Consider the following 21,514-nt stretch of genomic DNA (forward strand, 5'->3'; position numbering starts at 1 on the left):
TCCTCCCACTCTTCGAACCCCTTACTGCCCGTTTCTGGGGGTTCATTCCTGATGTAGGAGTAAGCTCCTCTGCCTCCTATCTTGACCTTCATCAGTCGAGAGGGGGTAATTTTTTCCATTCAACTTGAATGCTACGGTGATGCTTTTGCTATTTCGTAGGCTTTGCGTCTGATCTGGATTGGGTTTCGTTTCCTCCTATGTATCTGACATGGTTTTTCCGTAGGGTTCCGGATTTGATTTTGGCTGGAAAAAGTTCGGGAATTGGTATTGGTTTCTGGATTTTGATTTTAGCCGGAAAAAAGGTCGAAAATCGGTATTGGCTACGATGAAATTTTTCTGAGCCTAGGATCGTTTTTCCTGTTCTGAGGCCATGTAGAAATCGGTAGAGGGAATTCGTTCTATTCAGTGTAAAAATGATACATAGTTTACAACGTTAAATAGACTAAGGAAATCTACATAAGGTAAACCTAATTACAATTATTGCTACTCTATTTTCGGCACAATATATTCCATATCAATTTCATATCTTCTTCCTGATTTCGTGCGATATTATTCTAACAGGAGGGCCTCTAATGGGCATTGACCTCATAACCTTAAAATCCAACGATCGGTTATCCGGAGATATAGCCAGAAGTGTTTGATAAAATGCTTGAATTAATAGTGTTTGATGAAATGCTTGTAATTTTTTTCCTAAAAGCGCAGTTAACCCAAACACAGAACAATTTCATTAAATCAAACTTATAATCAAAGACAATCTTATGGCCCAATGTTATTGATGAACTACGGTTGACATTCGTAGTTTCAGTTCATGTCAGAAGTTTAGCTATGATATATCAGAAATAAACTTCATGACAGTTATTGATGATTGGGAAAAACAGCATGAGATGTTCAGAAGAAGGCCTGAGTGGATTTGACAACAAAGTGGAAGTTGTAAAAACTGATGCCTTTGTAGTGGTATTAACCCAAACTGATGCCTTGGAAGTTCAATTATCGTAGTACTCCACGCAGGCACAGGAACCGAACCGGAAGCCATAACTGATGTCGCAGTCGTTGTGGTATTATCCCACTGGAGAGTGGTGTTTATCTCGAAAGAGACTGAGATCTCTCCTTCCACGATGAAAGGCATGCCATAACGTGTTTGATAAAATGCTTCAATGAAAAGTGTTATCAAATTGATGATCAAACCCAATCTTACTGAAATATTACTGTTGATATTCGTAGTTTCCGTTACATGTCAGAAGTTTAAGTATGAAGCTAGCTTAGATATAAGAAATAAAATTCATGACGTTATTGATGATTGGGAAAATCGGCATGGGATGCTCAGGCGAGGCGCTGAGTGGATTTGATAACAAAGCGGAAGTTGTAACAACTGACGCCTTTGTAAATACCATCAACCTGCTCAGTGTAAGAAACACTGCCATCGGCGGAGCTCATGTCTTGCTGCGTGTAAGAATAAGGAACATCGCAGGTGCCCCTCGTCCCGACATATTCTATCGTAGCTTTACTCCTCGCAGGTACAGGGACCGAACCAGATGCCATAACTGATGTGGTGGTGGTGGTGGTTTCCGCCCACTGGAGAGCGGCGTTTATATTAAAAGAGACTTTGATTGCTCCTTCCGCAATAAAGGGCACGCCAGCTTTGATGGTGGTTTCCACCCCTGCTGTTAAAGAAAAGCTACGGCTAAAAGTATATGATTTCTGGTCTTGATACGTAACCTGAACAGCCATAGTAGCCTCCTGTCTGCTGGTGTTAGTAAGCACGGATGTGCCTGCCACGTAAGGCAGCTCGTCGTGTATCCTAGCGTCCTGCATCCGATATCTGACGTTGTAGACGTTTCTTTGGGACACGAGCTCTTGCACCACCAGTCTTGCTTCTCTGGTGATGTTGCGGACGGCCGCTTTTAACATGTCGGTGGAGAGACGTGAGCAGTATTGGTTGTTGCTGGCATTGCGGAGTGCAATGGTGTTGTTTTTTTGTACTTTGACCGGCCAGAAGAGAGTGTGGCGGTTGTTGAAGGAAGACTGATCGGAATCGGCCCATATCCAGCTAGGACCGCTCCTCCAAAACTGGCCGCTCCAGTGATCCGACGCTAACCGGACATATCCGTCGGGCATGAGATACACCTTGTGCCCGGATGACCACTCATTAGGATCATCTGATGAGAACTGCATGTAGTTGTTCCCATCCTTGGATATTCCTCTAAGGTACCTGATACAGGAGTGTAATCAGATTCAAACCATATATATAGAGGTGCGTTAAAAAAACATGAACATTTCATTTATATGTAATGAACTACTCCCTGTAATGGACATTATGCATATAATGTTCACTATAAGGGATAGTCATTATATGTTCATTACAAGTGTATACAAAAATGTTCATGGTTAGTAGTCAAATGGTTCAGATCCTATCCGGATATTGAACTTTATTAATTTGTTAAAATTTGACGTGACATGTTAACTAATTTATAAAAGTAGTACTCCATTCTTCCATGATTAAATGTTCTATATTTAACTGGCTCAAACTTTAAGAAATTGTTTGACTTTCCGGATATTTGTTACAATTTTCACAAGCGTATCATTAGAGGAGAATAGCAAGCTAGAATATGTAACAGTACCTGCCGTTGTCCCCTTTGAAAGCGACGTGGGCAGGCAGTTTCACCAAGGTACTCCAATCCACATAAGTTAGATAATTGGACGAATCCGTGGGGAATAGACTCACGAAAACTCCCAAGCCAACCCGGGTCGCCAAATTTACCTTTAGACACCCACCGGTCCGAACGTGAGCCAAGTAAAACACACCTGCCGCCTGACCAGGCGCCTGAAACGGCTGGAACAACGTGCATGAAGGCTCCGTAACGTCTTCTTCGGGCTGCTTTGAGTTAGCAACGATGACGCTGCTGCTCTCCCCCTCCGACCAATACCTGTTGGAATGACTGAATCGGAGGTGAACGTATTTGGGGTTTGTTGTTGCTCGTTCCACTTCTATCTTCACGAGCGTGCTAAACACGCTCTGCTCCCCAAGATATACTGACTTTTTTTTTTCGTTGTAGTATATATGGCCTCCACTAGGATAACTAATTGTTTTGATGGCGATGGAATCTGGAAGCGTGAAGCGCATGATCGCCTACGGAAATTCCGGCGATAACTTTGAGATTGTTGGCAAATGAAAAACAAACAAGTCTAATACGAAATAAACAAGCTTATGGAAGAATCTATCCTCTAGTTCAACTATTTCCAATTTGGGTTGATCTGGCTCCGCGAATCGCCAGGGAGTTCAGGTGGTTTTGGTTTAATTAGAAGATAGAGAAGAGAGCTACTCACACATACTTATACTACTACTCTATAGGAATATGATCAAATGCAAACTCTAAATATTGTACAAACTCCATACTATGATCTAGACCGTTAAAAAGTATTAACAAATGACAAAATAACAGCAACAGAAAATATCAACACAGTGTCAACGGTTGACACCGTGTTGACATTGTGTTGACGTTGTGTTGACACTATGTTGAAAAGTTTGGAGTTTGTACAGTTATATAAGTTTGCATTTTATAACTATCCCTATTCTATATTCTTTAATCTTTCCTATATTCTTTTTTATATTCTCTAATCTTTTCTATATTCTCTAATCTTATTTATATTCTTTTCTCTTTAAAATATTCTTTAAAGCATTAACGATGAAAAAAGTGAATGCAGGTGTACATTTTGTGCTAAAGGTCTTTAGTATAATACTTTAATTTGTTTTGGGGTGCGTTAAAGATGGAGTAGTGAGGGAGTAAGTGGGTCGAATTGGTCCAATGGCCGCTTATAAAACGGGATATTTCCGAACTCGAGTCAAGCCCGACTTGGCCCAGGCTATGTGGGTTGTGTTCGAGGGCCTCTAATGAGCTTTGACTGGGCTAAAGTCCATTACTCTAAACCCAACGATTTGTTAAGCCCATGTTTGATGAAATGCTTGAATGAATATGGTTTGATGAAATGCTTGGGTGAATAAACACTCAACAACTTGGAGGAATCAAATTGATAATAAAGAAACACCAATCTTATTGATGAACTACAGCGGATATTCGCAGTTTCCGTTACATGTCAGATGGTTGCATATCAGAAATCAACTGCATGACGGTTATTGATGATTGGGAAAAACGGCATGCGATATTCAGAACAAGGCCTGAACAGATTTGACAACAAAGTGGAAGTTGTAAAAACTGATGCCTTTGTAAATACCATCAACCTGCTCAGTGTAAGAAACACTGCCATCGGTGGAGCTCTTGTCTTGCTGCGTGTAAGAATAAGGAACATCGCAGGTGCCCTTCGTCCCGACATATTCAATGACCGCAGTACTCCTCACAGGCACAGGAATCGAACCCGAAGCCATAACCGATGTTGTATTCGTTTTGACAGTATCCCACTGGAGAGTGGTGTTTATCTCGAAAGAGACTGTGATCTCTCCATCCAAGATGAAGGGCACGCCGGTACTGAAAGTGGTTTCCACCCCCGCAGTTAAAGACAAGCTACGGCTAAAAGTATAAGATTTCTCGTCTTGATAAGTAATCTGAACAGCCATAGCAGCCTCCTGGTCGCTCGAGTTAGTAAGCACGGATGAGCCAGCAATGTAAGGCATCTCGTCGTATATCCTGGCGTCCTGCATCCGATATACGACGTTGTAGATGTTTCTCTGCGACACGAGCTCTTGCACCACCAGTCTTGCTTGCTTGGTGATGTTATGGACGTCCGCGTTTAACATGTCGGTCTTCCCTTCGGTGGAGAGACGCGCGCAGTAATTGTTGTTGCCAGCATTGCGGAGTGCAATGGTGTTGCTGTTGTCTACTTTGACGGGCCAGAAGTGAGTGTCGCTGTCGTCGATGGAAGACTGATCGGAATCGGCCCATATCCAGTTTGGACTGCGCCTCCAGAACTGGCTGTCTGTTACAGACGTTCTCCGTAACGAGGCCGGATAACTAACTTCTCAGAGGGATAAGGTGATCGAACCTTTGACGTTCTCGAAAGATAGACCACAAATTGCTGATTTTCGGACGTTCTCCGACGAACAACAATTAGGAACGAAAGATAATCTTCTTGTTACTCAAGACAAGTTTAGGAAAAGTATTTCATTGATAATTGATTTCCCCACACAATGATATAATCTCTCCTATTTATAATAATAAGATACTACTACCCTAACTTATTGAATAAGAAACAAATATCTAAATATAAATGGAAAAGATATGGTGAATAAATAGGAAACTAAATAATTGGAATATCCTATGATATAGGATCGTATCAACTCCCCCACGGTTAAAATCCACCTTGTCCTCAAGGTGGGAACCACGAAGAAACTAAGAGAGTTGAAAGCCGACTTTGGCGAGGCATCTCCTCCTGGATCAAACACACACCGAACAGCTGAGCGTCTCCCTTCATCACCTCCGTAAAAAATCAATGAAGGCGGACTAATGTGTTCGTCCAAATTCAATGCTAAAATGGAAAGCTCTGCCACACATCCCTGAATGTGCAAACACAACTTGTTATTTCGCGGAGGAATCAACCTTGCATCGGCATTGAGCAATGGTAATCGAGGAGTCATATTTGGAACATCACTGACATTCAAATCCACATAGACACAAGCAAGTCCCTGCGAACCGGTGTGAGCATCTCCTGTCTTACCCAATTCTTCCGCTTGTAACTTAAGCACATCCTCGAACAACCTTCGCTTCTCTTTCAGTTCCACTTGACTGTCGTGCTTTTTCATATCAAATCCAGACTTATTGTCATCAACAAGGTTTTGAATCTCCATGCTCTCTCTCTTGCTCGGCTTTTTAGTCAACACAATGAAATCGTTTTCTTTCGTCGCTAAACTAGATCGAAGGGCTTCAACTGTATTCTCTTTCTCGAGCAGCTGCAAAAAGTGTTATTGACCTCTTCTTCTCTTTTGGCCATATAGTCATTCCACAAACTAGTAAATACGATCAACTTCTCCTCCCTCTTCTCTTCACAATTATGCGAATCAATTTCCCACTCATTTTTCCTTGAGCTTGAGACACTCGCTTGCAGTTGATGAGGAGAGGCGCATAATGGAGCTTTCACGGACAACGATAGCAAGGGCTGGCAAGGGCTCAATGCGGCGTAGGGCGAAAGCTCAATAGTCGATGTTGTACTTGGCTGTTTTAGCAGACGATCTGACTGCAGCGGTGGCTTCTGGTCGAGCACGAGCCGGTCGTGTGGGGGTACGGGAGCTTGGGAACGTGGGTCGCTGGTTCTGGTTTTGGGGCTGCTGGCACAGCAGGTCTGGTGGAGTCGGCTGTGGCGGAGGTTCTGGCAGCGGGGAAGTGCGAATATCTTCAATATGGCGACCGGACGTTTGGGAGGGTGGATCCCAGCAAGTCTGCCTTTTCGCATCTAGAAATTGCTGCTGATGCGATTCTGGAGAAAACCAACCCGAGTTCGGGCTTTGGCGTGCGCAATGCGGCTGTCGGAGTGGCCGTTCCTGCTCCACAAACTGATCCCTAGAGGGGAAGGCATTGCGCGGCGGCTGATAGGCATTCTGTCGGGTGGAATACCGGCGAGCAGGTAGCGGCTCATATGCGGCCCGACCGAACTGTTGCCGATAGCCCGGAGGGTCCTAGCAAGGCAGCAAATAGTACCGCAGATCTTGAGCCGGCTGTGGCTCTGGCTCTGGCAGCGGACGAGTGCAAAGCTTTCTGCGGGAATCGGAGTACGCATAGGGCTGCTGTAGGGCTGTTGTGTATATGTTGCTTTTGACGTATGCAAGTTTGTCACACGTTGTTCGATTTTGTCGCAACGTGATTCCAACCTGGAGATAGCGGCATCAAATTGATCGAACAGATGTTCATAACGCCCCAACCGGTGTAGTTGCGTGACATGATGACTTTGAACGGCGGCGGTGAAGCTCGGGCAGGTGCTATGACTGAATTTTTTTTTGTTTAATATTGGTGATTTATTTGGGTAATATGGATGAAGAAGATGAACGATTCAACGGCTGAAATTTTTTGATATTGGTGTATAATTTGGGTAATATGAATGAAGAAGATGGACGATTTGGCGGACCTGAACTTTTTTTTTTTTTTTGATATTGGTGAATAATTTGGGGGATATGGAAGAACGAAGATGGAGGATGAGTACGGGACGAAAGCACCGGTTGTTACAGACGTTCTCCGTAACGAGGCCGGATAACTAACTTCTCAGAGGGATAAGGTGATCGAACCTTCGACGTTCTCGAAAGATAGACCACGAATTGCTGATTTTCGGACGTTCTCCGACGAACAACAATTAGGAACGAAAGATAATCTTCTTGTTACTCAAGACAAGTTTAGGAAAAGTATTTCATTGATAATTGATTTCCCCATACAATGATATAATCTCTCCTATTTATAATAATAAGATACTACTACCCTAACTTATTGAATAAGAAACAAATATCTAAATATAAATGGAAAAGATATGGTGAATAAATAGGAAACTAAATAATTGGAATATCCTATGATATAGGATCGTATCACTGTCCCAGTAATCTGACGTTATCCGGACATGTCCGTCGGGCATGAACGACACGTGATGGCCAGACGCCTCCTCATTAGGGTCATCGGATGAGAACTGCAGGTAGTTGTACCCATCCCAGGACCTTCCTTCAAGGAACCTAAACTTATATGCTCTAAATTAGGATATTGAACCTTAATTTATTAAAGAGTGTAACAGTCAATTTTGGCTCATAACATTCACCGACAAGAATTTCATTTGTTATGGTTCAAAAAGTGAATATTTTAGACCAAATTCGTATTTTGGTCATATACTTAGGACCAAAATTGACCTTTACTCTTTATTAAAATTAGTGATGTAAAAAGGACGAATTAAGAATGACTGAACTATGAGGTTATCAAAGACGCTCTAATTCCTTGAAACGAAATTAATATTATAAAATTAAAAACTGCATTTCAAAACAAAGAGATCCGCTAGCGTTTAGAAAACTATAGAAACTTATATTAAAACAAAATCAGGAAATTTAAAATTAACCCCAAAAACCAGTAAATTGTCTTTTCCGCCACCTAAACAATGTCAGATGGCTAAAATCCATTTGAATTTCAAGTCATTCTATCACAGAACTGCATCAATCTGACTCAACTAATAATCAATTTTCGTAGTGTATCATTAGATGATGACAAGAATATGTAACAGTACCTGCCGTTATCCCCTTTGAAAGCCCCGTGGGCAGGCAGTTTCACCAATGTACTCCAATCCACAAAAGTTAAGAAATCGTACGAATCTAGGGCGTTTACCTGCACGAAAACGCCCCAGTACTCCCTATCTACCAACACGCGCCCACCGGTCTGAACGTGATTAAAGTAAAACTGACCTGCTGGCCTACGAGGCGCCTGAATCGCCTCAAACAACGTGCATGAAGGATTCGTTGTGTCTTCCACGGGCTCCCTTAATTCAGCAACGATACCGTTTCCGTTCACTCTCTGCGACCAATACCTGTTGGAATGACAGAATCGGAGGTGAACGTAGGTGGCGTTGCTTGTTGCTCTTTTGACTTCAATCTTCACGAGCGTGCAGAACACACTCTGCTCCCCAAGCTCTACTACTCTTGCACTTTCGTTGTAGTAAAGATGCCCTCTATCAGGATAACCAATTGTTCTAATGGCGATGAACCTTGGAAGATTGAAGGCCATGATCACCTGCTTGTAAAAATATATACATATAATCAAAATAGCTACTACTTCTTCCGTCTACCAATAATTATCTCAAATTTCCATTTTTGTCCATCCACCAATAAATATTCCGTTTACTTTTTTACTACTACTTTTGGCAATAGACACCTTATTGCACTAACTTTATCTCATTCACATTGTATTATAAATATATAAAAGTAGGATACACATTATGTTATTTTTTCAATTCAATTTTCATTATATTTCTTAAAACCTGTGTCTGATCAAACTGAACCTTTTATTCGTGGACAAATGGATTTTAAGATGAAACTCAATGGATTTCTATCAATGGATTTTAAGATGAGTTACTAACTATAAGTTTGAAATTTTAACAAGCCCAACAATATATCTAAACTGAAATAAAAGGATAACTGTAATTATTTAGACCTAAACTAAAAAATAAAGCTAAGGCCCAATAATATAATATATTTGGGTTTAGAAAGTACAACCTCGTTCACCTTAAAGAGTTTGAGGGAGGGTGGTGACAAATGAAAAACAAGCGATAGTGTAAAGAGTCAGAGTAAATTTTTAACCGACATCTTAAATTCGTCGATAGATATTTTGCAGACATTGTCTTTGTCGCCACGGGCTATCCTTCCATTACAATTCTAGGAGTTTATTGACGGAAAAAATCATCGGTAAAGCTCAACAAAATTTGATGAAATAAAGAAAAAGACTATTATATTTATCCAACGATAATAACAAAGGACTAGGAGAGAAGATTACCGAAATTGAAAAGTGGAAATGCAAAAGGCTTCAATCTTGTTTGTGTGATTCTCTGTGGAAATGCAGTGACTCTATTTACAGATGAAATAATTAGTAGTATTGTAACGCCCCGCTTTTTCGAACCCTAATTTTTGAGACGTGGAAATTTTTGCATTAAATGATTATAATGCTATGATATATGTGGATTAAATGATGAGTGATTTATTGCAATATTCTTTGTGACCTAATTGCGATATGGAGTTGAGTTTGAGTTGAATAGTCAAACTTGTTGAATATGTGACGTGACTATTGAATAGTCAGTATTGTGGAAAATATGACGTGGCCGTGGAATGGTTAAAGTCGGTGGAAAATGTGAAGTGGAGGTGGATTTCGAATATGTGAATATTTTGATGCGGGGGAAAATAATATGGTGGTGAATTATTTTCCAAAGGGATGAGTGAGAATTTAATAGGAGCATTATTTATTTAAGTGGAATTTTCGACACCTCCTATTTATTGGAAAGAAATCCTATTTTTCTTGAATTTAATTATTGCTTGGGATAATTATCTGAATTAAATCTAAAGTCCAATATTCCTTATTTAATTGGTGAATTTTCGGCCCCTATGATTTCTCTAAGGAGATTTTTCGAAAATCTCCTATATTATGGGAGAAGGGATTATTTTATTCTATTATTTGATCCCTTGTTTATTCTCTTCCATAAATAAATTCAAATATCCTAGCATATCTTGCCAAATCTAAGAAGATCTTGCCATATCCTAATTAAATTAGGATTTTAATTAAATTCCTTCTAAGGAATTGAAAATCACGCCTACTTCTATATTTTTGGGGAGATTTATTATTTTATTCTGCTCCGTGATATTTTATTCTACTCCGTGAAATATTCAAATTAAATCATAGGCTAATTTAAAAGCCTAAATTTCGAAATCTCCTATTTTCTCTACCATTTTAACGCCACTTCAACCACCAAATCTCTTTCAAATCTTCATTTATTTAATTAAAGATATTATATCTTGCACTTTATAAATAAGAGAGAAGACCTAAACCCTAGCACAACAGAAATCGCCCCCCCCCACTCTCTCTCGTCGTTCACTCCTCTCTCCCACTCTCTCAAATTTTTCTTCTACTTTCTCCATTAATTCTTCATCTTTTGGAGAAGAATTGAAGCTGCAATTCGAGAATTTGTTGAAGAATCAAGATCCTACTTGTTTCCTACCGATTGTTCTTTTTGAAAAGGTATTTTTATTTTGATATTCTCTTCTTCTACCGATCAATCGGTGTTCTTGAGTCCACATGCATTTAGAATGAGTGAAGTGGAAATTAATCGATTAATTTTGGATGCATGTATATGTGTGTGTGACTGTGTGCATGCCTCGGTAAGCGTGCGCATGCGTTGTGTGTGTGCGTGTGTTGTGTGTGGAAAACACTCATGCGTGTCACGATGTGATGATAAATCTGGAGTTGTTATGTGAATAAAAACGATATGATAATCGTACTTTGATTTTGAATGGGAATATTGAAAATAATTGATGGGAAAAAGGGAAACGTGAGAACATGCATGATTTTGATCCATGATTGAGACTTATTTGAAATACATGAACTAAAGGTGAACGCTCGCGTTCTCGGTGTGATAACAAGAAGAAGTACAAACTTGAAATCGAAGGAAATCGAGGTGGGCTTTATACTTAAACTCTCTCTTATGTTGCAAATTATGATTGTGGAGCGATAAGGGTGGATTAAACTGTTATGCCATGCCTATGATTATTTTGGATATTGTGTGTGCCTGATGCCTAGTTTGCGAGTACGCTCCATTAGGCTAAACGAATTCGGGTCTGAGTAGGGCCGCAAACCCTATCAGGCTAGTGTACACTGGAGATCGGGAGCCGTCCTTGCTAGTCGGCCGGTCTCGTGGGAGAAAGTGTGGCCACACTTCGTCGCACCATATGAATTGTTGATTGATGAGAAAATGGGAGGTATTGTTTGACTGGCCAGTCCATGAAATATTTTGTGATACTCGATGCTATCTTTTAAATTAAATGCTAAACCTCGAGTTCACTATGGTAAGGGTGGCATAACTATTAAAACGTTTTGGCATGAGTCCACTGGGTATGTTTAAAATACTCACCCCTGCATGTGTTTTCCCTATGTGCAGGTTTAGCGGCGACGGGCGGTCGGTGGTGTTGAGACAGTTGAATCGAATAAAATGGATGTTTGGAACGTTATGTTTAGTCGTGTCTTCATACATGGCTCCGCTTTCTCTTGGATTGCTTCCGCTGAATATTTTGAAACTTATTATCTTTGGTTGTTTTGAACTTATTTCTTTGAATTGGAATATGGTGAATTATTGCGTTTTGTTGGAATTACATTAAACCCTTGCCTTTTGAGCTTAGCCTATGATTCTATTAAATCTTGATTTTCGTGAGTAAGCCATTGACTTATTGCCTTGACAGTTCATTAAACACTTGGGCAAATTTCTTTAAATGAAACCCTAGTCTACATTTCTTGTTGCCTTAAGTTCGCCTAGTTAACAGTCGCCGTATTTATTATACCCTAAAAATCCGGGCTGTTACAAGTATGCTTTTATTGATAAGGTTGGTACAGTTGGCAAACGCAGAAATAGATGTCGTTTTGGATATAGTATTTGATTGGTGGAGAAAGATAAATGAAAGATAAGATAAATGCACGCCTTCCAAAGGTGATCTTGATAATAATGAAAGACGTATTTTATTATACGGAATTCTTAGAATTTACGAGGACCATATATTTACGAGGATACGCCTTCCAAAAGTATACACCTTGGTATATTTGTTTTTTTCTTCATTTAGTAAATAGGAGTGATTTGTTATCTTTTGAATCAATCAATAATACAATTGTATATTATCATCTTTATGGTTCTTCTTTCTGCGAGAAACCTAATCGCGTTGATCAATCTCCTCGACGGAAACTTATCTTTGATTTTTGATCTACGGACGCCGATCAGCCCGATAGGATATGCACTGTAGATGAGAAACAGGGATAATAAAACAGATGAAAACACCACAACAGTGAAGAATAAATGCATAAATCTACAAGGTAACATAATAAATGCTACTCTGATAGGTCCTTGACCTATCGAGCCTGAGCACCACGATTTAAACGAACAAATAGATGATAAGATAAACCCTAATTGAGGTGCTAGGGGATTCCGCCAGAACCAGGAATGAGAATAATGTGTTTTTTATTTCTCAATGAATCAAAATACTATAGAATTCTAGACCCTAAAATATATCTTGCTAATCAAGCTAGATAAATAAATAAAAAGCTTACAAAAGACATGGAAAGTAAATAAAGATAACTAACTAAAATAAAAGATATGTTAAATCAAGAAAGGCATATTGGAAATGATCTTCGGCGAGATTTGCTAAATCGATCGAGGACCCTATCATACTCCCTCCGTCCAAGGTAAAGTGTCTATGTTAACTGAGAACAAGTTTTAAGAAGTGTAATAGAAAGTGAGTAGAAAAAGTTAGTAGTGTATGGGTCCTACTTTTATGTACTCCCTCCTTCCCAAGATAAGTGACATACTTCTTTTGGGCACGGGATTTAAGGAATGATATTTAAATAAGTTAAAGTGGAGAGAGTAAAGTATGAGAGAGGGAAAAGTAGAGGAGGGAAGAGAGAATAAAGTAGGTGGAGAATAAAGTAAGAGAGATGACTTTTTGCTAAAAATGGAAATAGGTCACTTATAGTGGGACACCCCAAAAAGGAATACAAATCACTTATCTTGGGACGGAGGGAGTATTAATTTTAAAATAAAATATGAGTGAGATGAGTTAGTGGAATGTGTAGTCCATTACCAAAAGTAGTAAAAAGTAAATGAGAAACTTAAATATGGACGAACAAAAAAATGAAAACTTGAGATGTCTCAAACGTGGACATAGGAGTATTTATTAAATATTCCCTCTTTCGTTCCATAATAAGAATCAAATTTTACCATTTCGGGATGTCCCATAATAAGAGTCATATTTTACTTTTACCCTAAATAGTAAATATGTCTCACATTCTACTAACTCACTTCAGTCACATTCTATGAATATATTCTGAATAAGCCTTCCAAAAATAATCCAGCGCATAAAACACGTTTCCAAATCAGGACCATATATTCTGAACACGTGTTCAGAAATATTTTCAACGTTTTTATGAATTAAATATAAAAACATCAATAAATTCAAATCTAATTAGATTATTGAACTCAGCCACTTGTGCTAGGCAAAATATGGACCTACTCTGTTGAAATGCATTAAAAATTGGAGTGTAGGTGTAAATGAAATAAGATGAAAAGTGGTATTTTAGTCAGAATTTATGGTATAAAAATTAATAAAAAAGATTAAAACCCGCAATGAGCGGTTTTATCGGCATTGGAATGGAAATATATAAGGCCTCTACTTCTAGATAGGATATATAAAGAGAGAGAATAAAGTAAATGATGAAATAAAGTAAGTGTGATTGAATGTTTAGTTTATTGTTTAAAAATTAAATGATTCAACATAGTTATGACGTCCAAAAAAGGAAAATAACTCAACTTAGTTGGGACGGGTGAATATTTTAAAAAGAATCTTCAATTAATTCCTTAATTTCTTAATTAACAAAAATTGGTGAAATTTTCTAATTAATAATATGATTTCATGAATAAGTATATATTATTTATAATGAGTTAATTTTTTGTTATATATTCTCTTATATGAATAGTATTTTAATTTTAGAAATAAAATAATTAGTAGTGCAAGTTAAAAATTCTGGATTTGGTAGAATAAATAAAAATAGTTATGAAGCTACCTTACATGACACAAACCAATTGTAGCTATGAAGCTACCTTATTGATTAAATACTGTTAATTGGGAAATAAACCTCATGACACAAACCAATGAAGATAGCTTACATATAAGAAAGAGTATAGTACTATTTTGGCTCTTTATATAGGGTTGATTTATGATTTTGGTCCAGAACATTCACTTTTCAAAAAATAAGTCCAAAACAAATGAAAAATGGTATCATTTGCATCCATTTTTGACGGAACCCTCAATTCTCGACGGTCAACCGTCAATTAGTAAAATTTTACCCGATTAGACTTAAACTGAGATTATTAGTTGGTTAATATTATGTTAATTATTTTGCTAATAATTCAATTTTTTTAAATATTTCTGAATATGAATAATCAAACAACATTTTTAACTAAGTATAGAGAGTTGGAACTTCAAACGACAATCTCTCTCTTTTCTTTCTTCTCTCTCGTCACACCCTAAGAAGAACCCTAGTTCTGATTCCGACCAAGAGGCCGATTCCGATCAAGAAGCCTGTTAAGGGTGCAATCCCTTAACAAGATTCCGACGACGACGAGAGGTCGACGGCGAGAGATAAAAGGTAGACGAGGTAGTTGCGGGAGCTTTTCCCGTCGATCAAACCAAGATCGATACCGAATTGAAATAGAAGCGTAAAAATAAAATAGGATAATTGTATTTCTGATTGATTGAGAAGGATACAAATACTCCTATTTATAAGACTAGCCTAACTTAATGAGCAAGAAAATAAAGATATGAAAAAGATATGCAATCCTAATTTATCTAACTAAATAATGCAACTAAATAATAATGCATAATATGAAAGAGATATGGAATAATTAACGTATCAACTCTCTCCCGGTTAAAATCCACCTTGTCCTCAAGGTGGAAATCAAGAAGGAACGAAGAGAGTTGAAGGTGAACGCTCCAGCGTGGTATCTCCTCCTGGATCAAACATACGCCGAATAGTTGAGCTTCTTTCTTCATCTTGTCCATCAAAAATCACTAAGGGAGGACCCTTGGGGTCATGATAAATCAACACTAAAACGGGATGCTTGTCAACACATCCACAGATTCCCAAACATGGTGTGTCATTGATGCATGGAGGGTTCAACCGAGCCTCGGTGTCGAGCGACGTCATTGCAATTACATAGAAAATGGTGTAAGAACCTTTCCTCTTATCCCAACAATTCTCAACAACATCTTCGAATGGCACTCGAGCAGCATTGAACGATGCAACAACCTTCTTCACTTCCTCAATAGACCGATCCCTGTCCTCCTCCTACATAATACAAGTCTCTTCTGTAGAAAGCATGCTTTGCTTTCCATTGTCTGATTGCCTTTGAGTGCCTTCATTAAGAACATTACCAGCATTGATGCTCCCAGAAGGCAAGGCAGTAACTCCCACACCAGAAGATTGGATGTTACCATTCTTAGTGTACAACACCCTCACAGAGTCATCAATTACAGATGACCTATGTATCTTGTCAATCCAATTTGAAAGTGGTTTATTATTGAACTCATTACTAGGTTGAGGTTCAATAATTTCCTCTACATCCAATGGAGGAATCTCCGCTAGCCTGTCTTGAGTGCCTTCATAGTCAAACAATACATCCAATTCTCCATCGATATCGGGGCTAAATGGCAGAGAGATCGCTAGTGGTGGAGGCGGCCAGCCAGTTAGGGATGGCTGCTCATAAGTCGGGTAACCTTGCGATGAGGTTTGTGACGGCGGGTGGTAGTCCGGCTGCCCGTGCTGGTGTCCGGCGTGGAAGGGCCGCGACAGCCCAAATGTCTCTGAACCAGCAAATTGTGGCAACGGAGGATGGTAATTGTTACAAACTCTGCTCCTAGCTCTTCTCCACTACAGCGGCGCACATCTCCCACTCGCTCCACAACTCCAGTTTCAGCAGCCATTACTGATGCCACCACTTTCCCAACTTCCCTGAAAGCTCGCCCCACTCGCTCCATCAAGAAACCGCTGCATCTCAAGGATTATGTCTGAGTTATTGTTCTGTTAGGATTTCCTAGTTTTTCAAGTTGTTATTCATGTTATCGTGGTTTGTTTCATAGGATAGGATTTGCTTTTGAAGTTGTTATTTCTCCACTATAAATAGTGGTTTGCTCATTGTAGTTGATATCAGAAAATTAATGCATTCCTTCAGTTAAATTTCCTTTATCCTTGTGCTCTACCATTCGTGTGTTTCCATAGATTCGAGCAAGAAGTTGCTCAAAATACTTCTTCCTCTAACAGTAATCCAGTCTCCCTGGCTGGTAACCAGGGTGAAAGTTCCACGGCTGGCCGTTAGGGTCTGGTTCGGTGTAGAGGGGCTGCCCAAAAGAAGAAATCGGAGTCTGATCCAGCGGTGAGAAGGATGGGGGCAGTGGCTGGTCGGCTGTGTAGCGGGGTTGGTGGCCAGTGGACTGGATTTGACGTTCCAGTGGCTGGTCATCAGGCCGTAATCCCGACGGTGGCTGGTATCCTGGTGGGTCCCAGCAGGACGGTTGATGCTGCTGTCCGTGAGGCTGGAAAGAGTTCTGCGGTGGCGGAGACCATCCTGAATAGTGATTCACAGCTGAAAAATTGAGGTGCGACTGATTATTTGCTCCAGCGTCGCGGTAGGGGCTCAAACTCCAGGTGTGCAGCTGGGTATTTTGGAGGCACTGTGCGGCGGCGTACAGCGGGGGTCCGTCGGGTGGGTCAGGTTCTGGGCGCAACGGAGGGAGCGTGGCTGCTGCCCTACGCTCATGCTCAATCAATCGGGTCTCGATTCGGGCGCACCTAACGAGAATATCCTCTAGCATTGCTGCTGTTGAATTCTCTGGGGCGTGCGTCGCTACCGCGGCGCGCGGCATGATCAGGGACTCCGTTCTCACCATTTCGTGATAGACTTCAGCCATGAACGAAGATGGGAGGATGAGAACCAATGGAAGTACCAATTGTTAAGGGTGCAATCCCTTAACAAGATTCCGACGACGACGAGAGGTCGACGGCGAGAGATAAAAGGTAGACGAGGTAGTCGCGGGAGCTTTGCCCGTCGATCAAACCAAGATCGATACCGAATTGAAATAGAAGCGTAAAAATAAAATACTCCCTCCATTTCTTCATAGTTGAGTCATTTTACCATTTCGGGAAGTTTCTTCATAGTTGAGTCGTTTCCTTATATGGTAGTTTTTTCCTCTCTCTTACTTTACTCTCTCTTACTTTATTCTATCTACTTTATTCATTTTATACTTTATTCTCTCCACCTTTTCCTCTCTCTTACTTTTTTATCTATTTATTTAACACACTCAACATTCATTTCTAAAACTCCGTGCCGAAAAGTTCCGTCTCAATTATAAAGAAATGGAGGGAGTAGGATAATTGTATTTCTGATTGAATACTCCTATTTATAAGACTAGCCTAACTTAATGAGCAAGAAAATAAAGATATGAAAAAGATATGCAATCCTAATTTATCTAACTAAATAATGCAACTAAATAATAATGCATAATATGAAAGAGATATGGAATAATTAACGTATCAAAGCCCGATATCGACCGATTCCAACCTATTATTGTTGGTTGTCATGAGTTGGAAGTCGCCGTACCCAAACCACCATTACACCGAAGGTCTCACCGACGTGAAAAAATCATATGCGAGGAAGAGAAAGAAGGCTGAAATGAGCGATTCACGTCCGCCTGACACCGAACAAGGACCGTCGGCTGCGTCGGGATTTGTGGGTTCTAACCCTAGCTCTGATGCGGATGTCCATTCTTTACCGAAAATGAACCCCACTTCTTCAGTCGGTGACCGTCGAGCTTCCCCAGAAAGCGACCTCGATTTTGAGAGGACGAAGAAAGCCCAATATCCCCGTCATTTTCACCAAAAGCCGCCGCTCCATCTAATGTTGCTGCCTCTGTTCCCGCGAAGAAGAAACCACCCAGCAAGAAGAAGGGTGTTTGATCTTGGCATTTGACTTTAAAAGTCGTGTCATGTTGTGTAACAAATTGATTCACTTGGATTTTACATGGTTTTAGAGGGTAGTTTTACTTGAATTTGATCGTATATTGTGTATTTTGAGACATGGTTACGGCTACTTCTCTATGATATTGTTATTTTGACCATTTTGTGAAGAATGTGTATAAATGCTTAAAGGAATACTGTTTGATTAAATGCTTGAATGAATACTGTTTGATTAAATGCTTGAAAGTGTTTCCTGAAATCGCAGTTAACCTAAACACTTAACAACTCCATGGAATCAAATTGATAAAAAACAACAATCTAGCTTCGCTATGATGATATCTTTCATATCATAAATCAGCTTCAAAAATGTTATAGATGATTGGGAAAAACGGCAGGGAGGTGTTCAGCCTCCTGGTTGGTGGAGTTTAACCACGGATGCCTCAGTAACTGTTTGATGAAATGCTTGAATGAAGAGTGATTGATGAAATGCCGCTTATAAAACGGGCTATTTTCCAAACTCGAGTCAAGCATGAAATGAGTCTAAGTCCGACTGGGCCCAAGCTATATGGATTCTGTTCGAGGGCCTCTAATGGGCTTTGACATCCAACGATTTGCTAAGCCCAGAAAGTGTTTGATGAAATGCTTGGATGAATAAACACTCAACAACTTGGAGGAATCAAATTGATAATAAAGAAACACCAATCTTATTGATGAACTACAGTTGGTATTCGTAGTGTCCGTTACATGTCAGAAGTTTATCTATGAAGCTAGCTTGCATATCAGAAATCAACTGCATGACGGTTATTGATGATTGGGAAAAACGGCATGGGATATTCAGAACAAGGTCTTAGCGGATTTGACAACAAAGTGGAAGTTGTAAAAACTGATGCCTTTGTAAATACCATCAGCCTGCTCAGTGTAAGAAACACTGCCATCAGCGGAGCTCTTGTCTTGCTGCGTGTAAGAATAAGGAACATCGCAGGTGCCCTTCGTCCCGACATATTCAATTACCGCAGTACTCTTCGCAGGCACAGGAATCGAACCCGAAGCCACAACTGATGTCGTAGTCTTTGTAGCGGTTTCCCACTGGAGAGTGGTGTTTATCTCAAAAGAGACTGTGATCTCTCCTTCCACGATGAAGGGCATGCCGGTACTGAAGGTGGTTTCCACCCCCGCAGTTAAAGACAAGTTACGGCTGAAAGTATAAGACTTCTCGTCTTGATAAGTAATCTGAACAGCCATAGCAGCCTCCTGGTCGCTGGAGTTAGTAAGCACGGATGAGCTTGCAACGTAAGGCACCTCGTCGTATATCCTGGCGTCCTGCATCCGATATACGACGTTGTAGATGTTTCTCTGGGACACGAGCTCTTGCACCACCAGTCTTGCTTCATTGGTGATGTTTTGGACGTCCGCGTTTAACATGTCGGTCTTCCCTTCGGTGGAGAGACGCACGCAGTAATTGTTGTTTCCAGCGTTGCGGAGTGCAATGGTGTTGTCGTCTACTTTGACGGGCCAGAAGTGAGTGTCGCTGTCGTCGATGGAAGACTGATCGGAATCGGCCCATATCCAGTTTGGACTGCGCCTCCAGAACTGGTTGTCCCAGTGACCTGACGTTATCCGGACATGTCCGTCGGGCATGAACGACACGCGATGGCCGGACGCCTCCTCATTAGGATCATCGGATGAGAACTGCAGGTAGTTGTAATCATCCCAGGACCTTCCTTCAAGGAACCTGAATAAATATGGTCTAAATTAGAATATTGAACCTTAATGTATTAAAATCCGTGATGGAAAAAGACGTATAAGAATGACTGAACTATGAGGTTATCAAAGACACTCTAAGTCCTTGAAACAAAATTAATATTATAAAATCAAAAACCGCAGTCAAAACAATAACATTCACTATTTATAAGCGTTTAGAATAGCCTAAAAATTCAAAAGGAAATAAAACGAAAATTAAAAAGTAAAAACTTTACCCCAAAAAACAATAAATTATCTTTTCAATCAATTTAAATTTCAAGCCATTCTAACATAGAACGTTTTTGGCATGTTTTGGGCGTTGCCAACACCTATTGCTGGAACTGCATCAATCTGAGTCGACTATTAATCAATTTTCGCTGTGTATCATTAGATGATGACAAGAATATGTAACAGTACCTGCCATTATCCCCTTTGAAAGCCACGTGGGCAGGTAGTTTCACCAATGTACTCCAATCCACAAAAGTTAGGAAATCGTACGAATCTAGGGCGTTTACCTGCACGAAAACGCCCCAGTACTCCGTATCTACCAACACGCGCCCACCGGTCTGAACGTGATTCAAGTAAAAGTTACCTGCCGTCTCACCAGGAGCCTGAACCACCTCGAACAACGTGCATGAAGGATCCGTTGTGTCTTCCACGGGCTTCTTTAATTCAGCAACGATGCCGTTTCCGTTCGCTCTCTGCGACCAATACCTGTTGAAATTACTGAATCGGAGGTGAACATAGTTGGGGTTGCTTGTTGCTTGTTGCTTGTTCGACTTCAATCTTCACGAGTGTGCTGAACACACTCTGCTCCCCAATAGTTACTGAACTTCCACTTCCACTGTCGTTGAAGTATAAATGCCCTTTATCAGGATAACTAGCTGTTTTAATGGCGATGAGCTTTGGAAGCATGAAGGCCATGATCGCCTACTTGTAAACATATATACATTTACTCAAAATAAGAAGAATAGCTAAAGTATTACAGTTACTTAGGAAGAAGAAATAATCAAAAAACTTTGATGAAATAAGAAAAAAGACTTATGTATCCAATGATCAAGAGTTGGAAAAAAAAGGATTAGGAGAGAGGATTACCGAAATTGAAGTGTAGAAATGAAAAAGGCTTAATTTGCTTCAACCTTGTTTGTGTGATTCTTAGTGGAAATGCATCCACTCTATTTATAGATGAAGTAGACATGCTTTTAAGGCTGCTGAGGAATTTGGAGCAGTTGGGAAACGCAAATTTATCCGTAAAAAGCAGTTGGAATAAATTGTTTAGAAATTTTAACTTTATAAATAATGTTATAGAAAAAGTGGTGGAATGTGAGTTACTGTAACATCCCGAATTCCCGAACCCTAATTTTAGAGCCCTAGAATTTATTTTTGATGACGTGGAGTCGTGAATGCATTTATTGCATGTGATGCTATGGCCGAGTCAAGACTAGGGTTTTGCGTTGGAAGTTTGAAAAATCAAACTTATTGATTTTGTGATGTGGCATGTGATTTATTAAATTATGAGATTCTGTGGTAAATTATTTGTTTAAGGGTGAGTGAGAATA

The 21,514-nt window shown here is 40.0% G+C and overlaps 3 protein-coding genes and 1 pseudogene across 4 annotated transcripts; all 4 read right to left on the reverse strand.

The window, feature by feature from the left end:
* Window positions 1-1,191: 1,191 nt before the first annotated feature.
* LOC125203196 (uncharacterized) lies at window positions 1,192-3,284 on the reverse strand. Its single transcript, XM_048101502.2, has 2 exons — window positions 2,619-3,284; window positions 1,192-2,209 (listed from the first exon to the last, which is right to left on the reverse strand). Exons 1-2 carry the CDS (start codon window positions 3,119-3,121, stop codon window positions 1,321-1,323), a joined length of 1,392 nt encoding a protein of 463 aa, XP_047957459.2. The 5' UTR covers window positions 3,122-3,284; the 3' UTR covers window positions 1,192-1,320.
* An 878-nt stretch (window positions 3,285-4,162) lies between these two features.
* Window positions 4,163-8,752, reverse strand: LOC125206488 (uncharacterized). Its single transcript, XM_089061506.1, has 3 exons — window positions 8,197-8,752; window positions 7,521-7,657; window positions 4,163-4,929 (listed from the first exon to the last, which is right to left on the reverse strand). The coding sequence occupies exons 1-3, from the start codon at window positions 8,688-8,690 to the stop codon at window positions 4,163-4,165; spliced, it is 1,398 nt and encodes a 465-aa protein (XP_088917632.1). The 5' UTR covers window positions 8,691-8,752.
* Window positions 5,320-6,399, reverse strand: LOC148923481 (uncharacterized; annotated as a pseudogene).
* Window positions 8,753-18,896: 10,144 nt separating the features above from the next.
* Window positions 18,897-21,095, reverse strand: LOC125203646 (uncharacterized). Of its 2 annotated transcripts, XM_048102038.2 has the most exons (3): window positions 21,051-21,095; window positions 20,373-20,799; window positions 18,897-19,947 (listed from the first exon to the last, which is right to left on the reverse strand). In XM_048102038.2, exon 3 carries the CDS (start codon window positions 19,851-19,853, stop codon window positions 19,050-19,052), a length of 804 nt encoding a protein of 267 aa, XP_047957995.2. In that variant the 5' UTR covers window positions 19,854-19,947; window positions 20,373-20,799; window positions 21,051-21,095; the 3' UTR covers window positions 18,897-19,049. The 2 variants fall into 2 exon arrangements, with proteins under 2 accessions (XP_047957995.2, XP_047957994.2); XM_048102037.2 differs by lacking the exon at window positions 21,051-21,095 and having other exon boundaries at window positions 20,373-20,979.
* Between the last annotated feature and the right edge of the window lie 419 nt (window positions 21,096-21,514).

The sequence above is a fragment of the Salvia hispanica genome, chromosome 6 (genome assembly GCF_029641045.1).
Source record: "Salvia hispanica isolate PSC_SH4W2 chromosome 6, Shi_PSC_v1, whole genome shotgun sequence".
Taxonomy (NCBI): Eukaryota; Viridiplantae; Streptophyta; class Magnoliopsida; order Lamiales; family Lamiaceae; genus Salvia; species Salvia hispanica.

Bases quoted from the DNA above. Each gene is read 5' to 3' on its own strand.
- LOC125203196 (XM_048101502.2), bottom strand. From the start codon at position 3,121: ATGCGCTTCACGCTTCCAGATTCCATCGCCATCAAAACAATTAGTTAT. The intron at 2,210-2,618 runs GTACTGTTACAT...CTCCTGTATCAG, and splicing joins TTCAAAGGGGACAACGGCAG to GTACCTTAGAGGAATATCCA.
- LOC125206488 (XM_089061506.1), bottom strand. From the start codon at position 8,690: ATGGCCTTCAATCTTCCAAGGTTCATCGCCATTAGAACAATTGGTTAT. The intron at 7,658-8,196 runs GTACTGTTACAT...ATATAAGTTTAG, and splicing joins TTCAAAGGGGATAACGGCAG to GTTCCTTGAAGGAAGGTCCT. The intron at 4,930-7,520 runs GTGATACGATCC...CGTCTGTAACAG, and splicing joins AACGTCAGATTACTGGGACA to ACAGCCAGTTCTGGAGGCGC.
- LOC125203646 (XM_048102038.2), bottom strand. From the start codon at position 19,853: ATGCCCGACGGACATGTCCGGATAACGTCAGGTCACTGGGACAACCAG.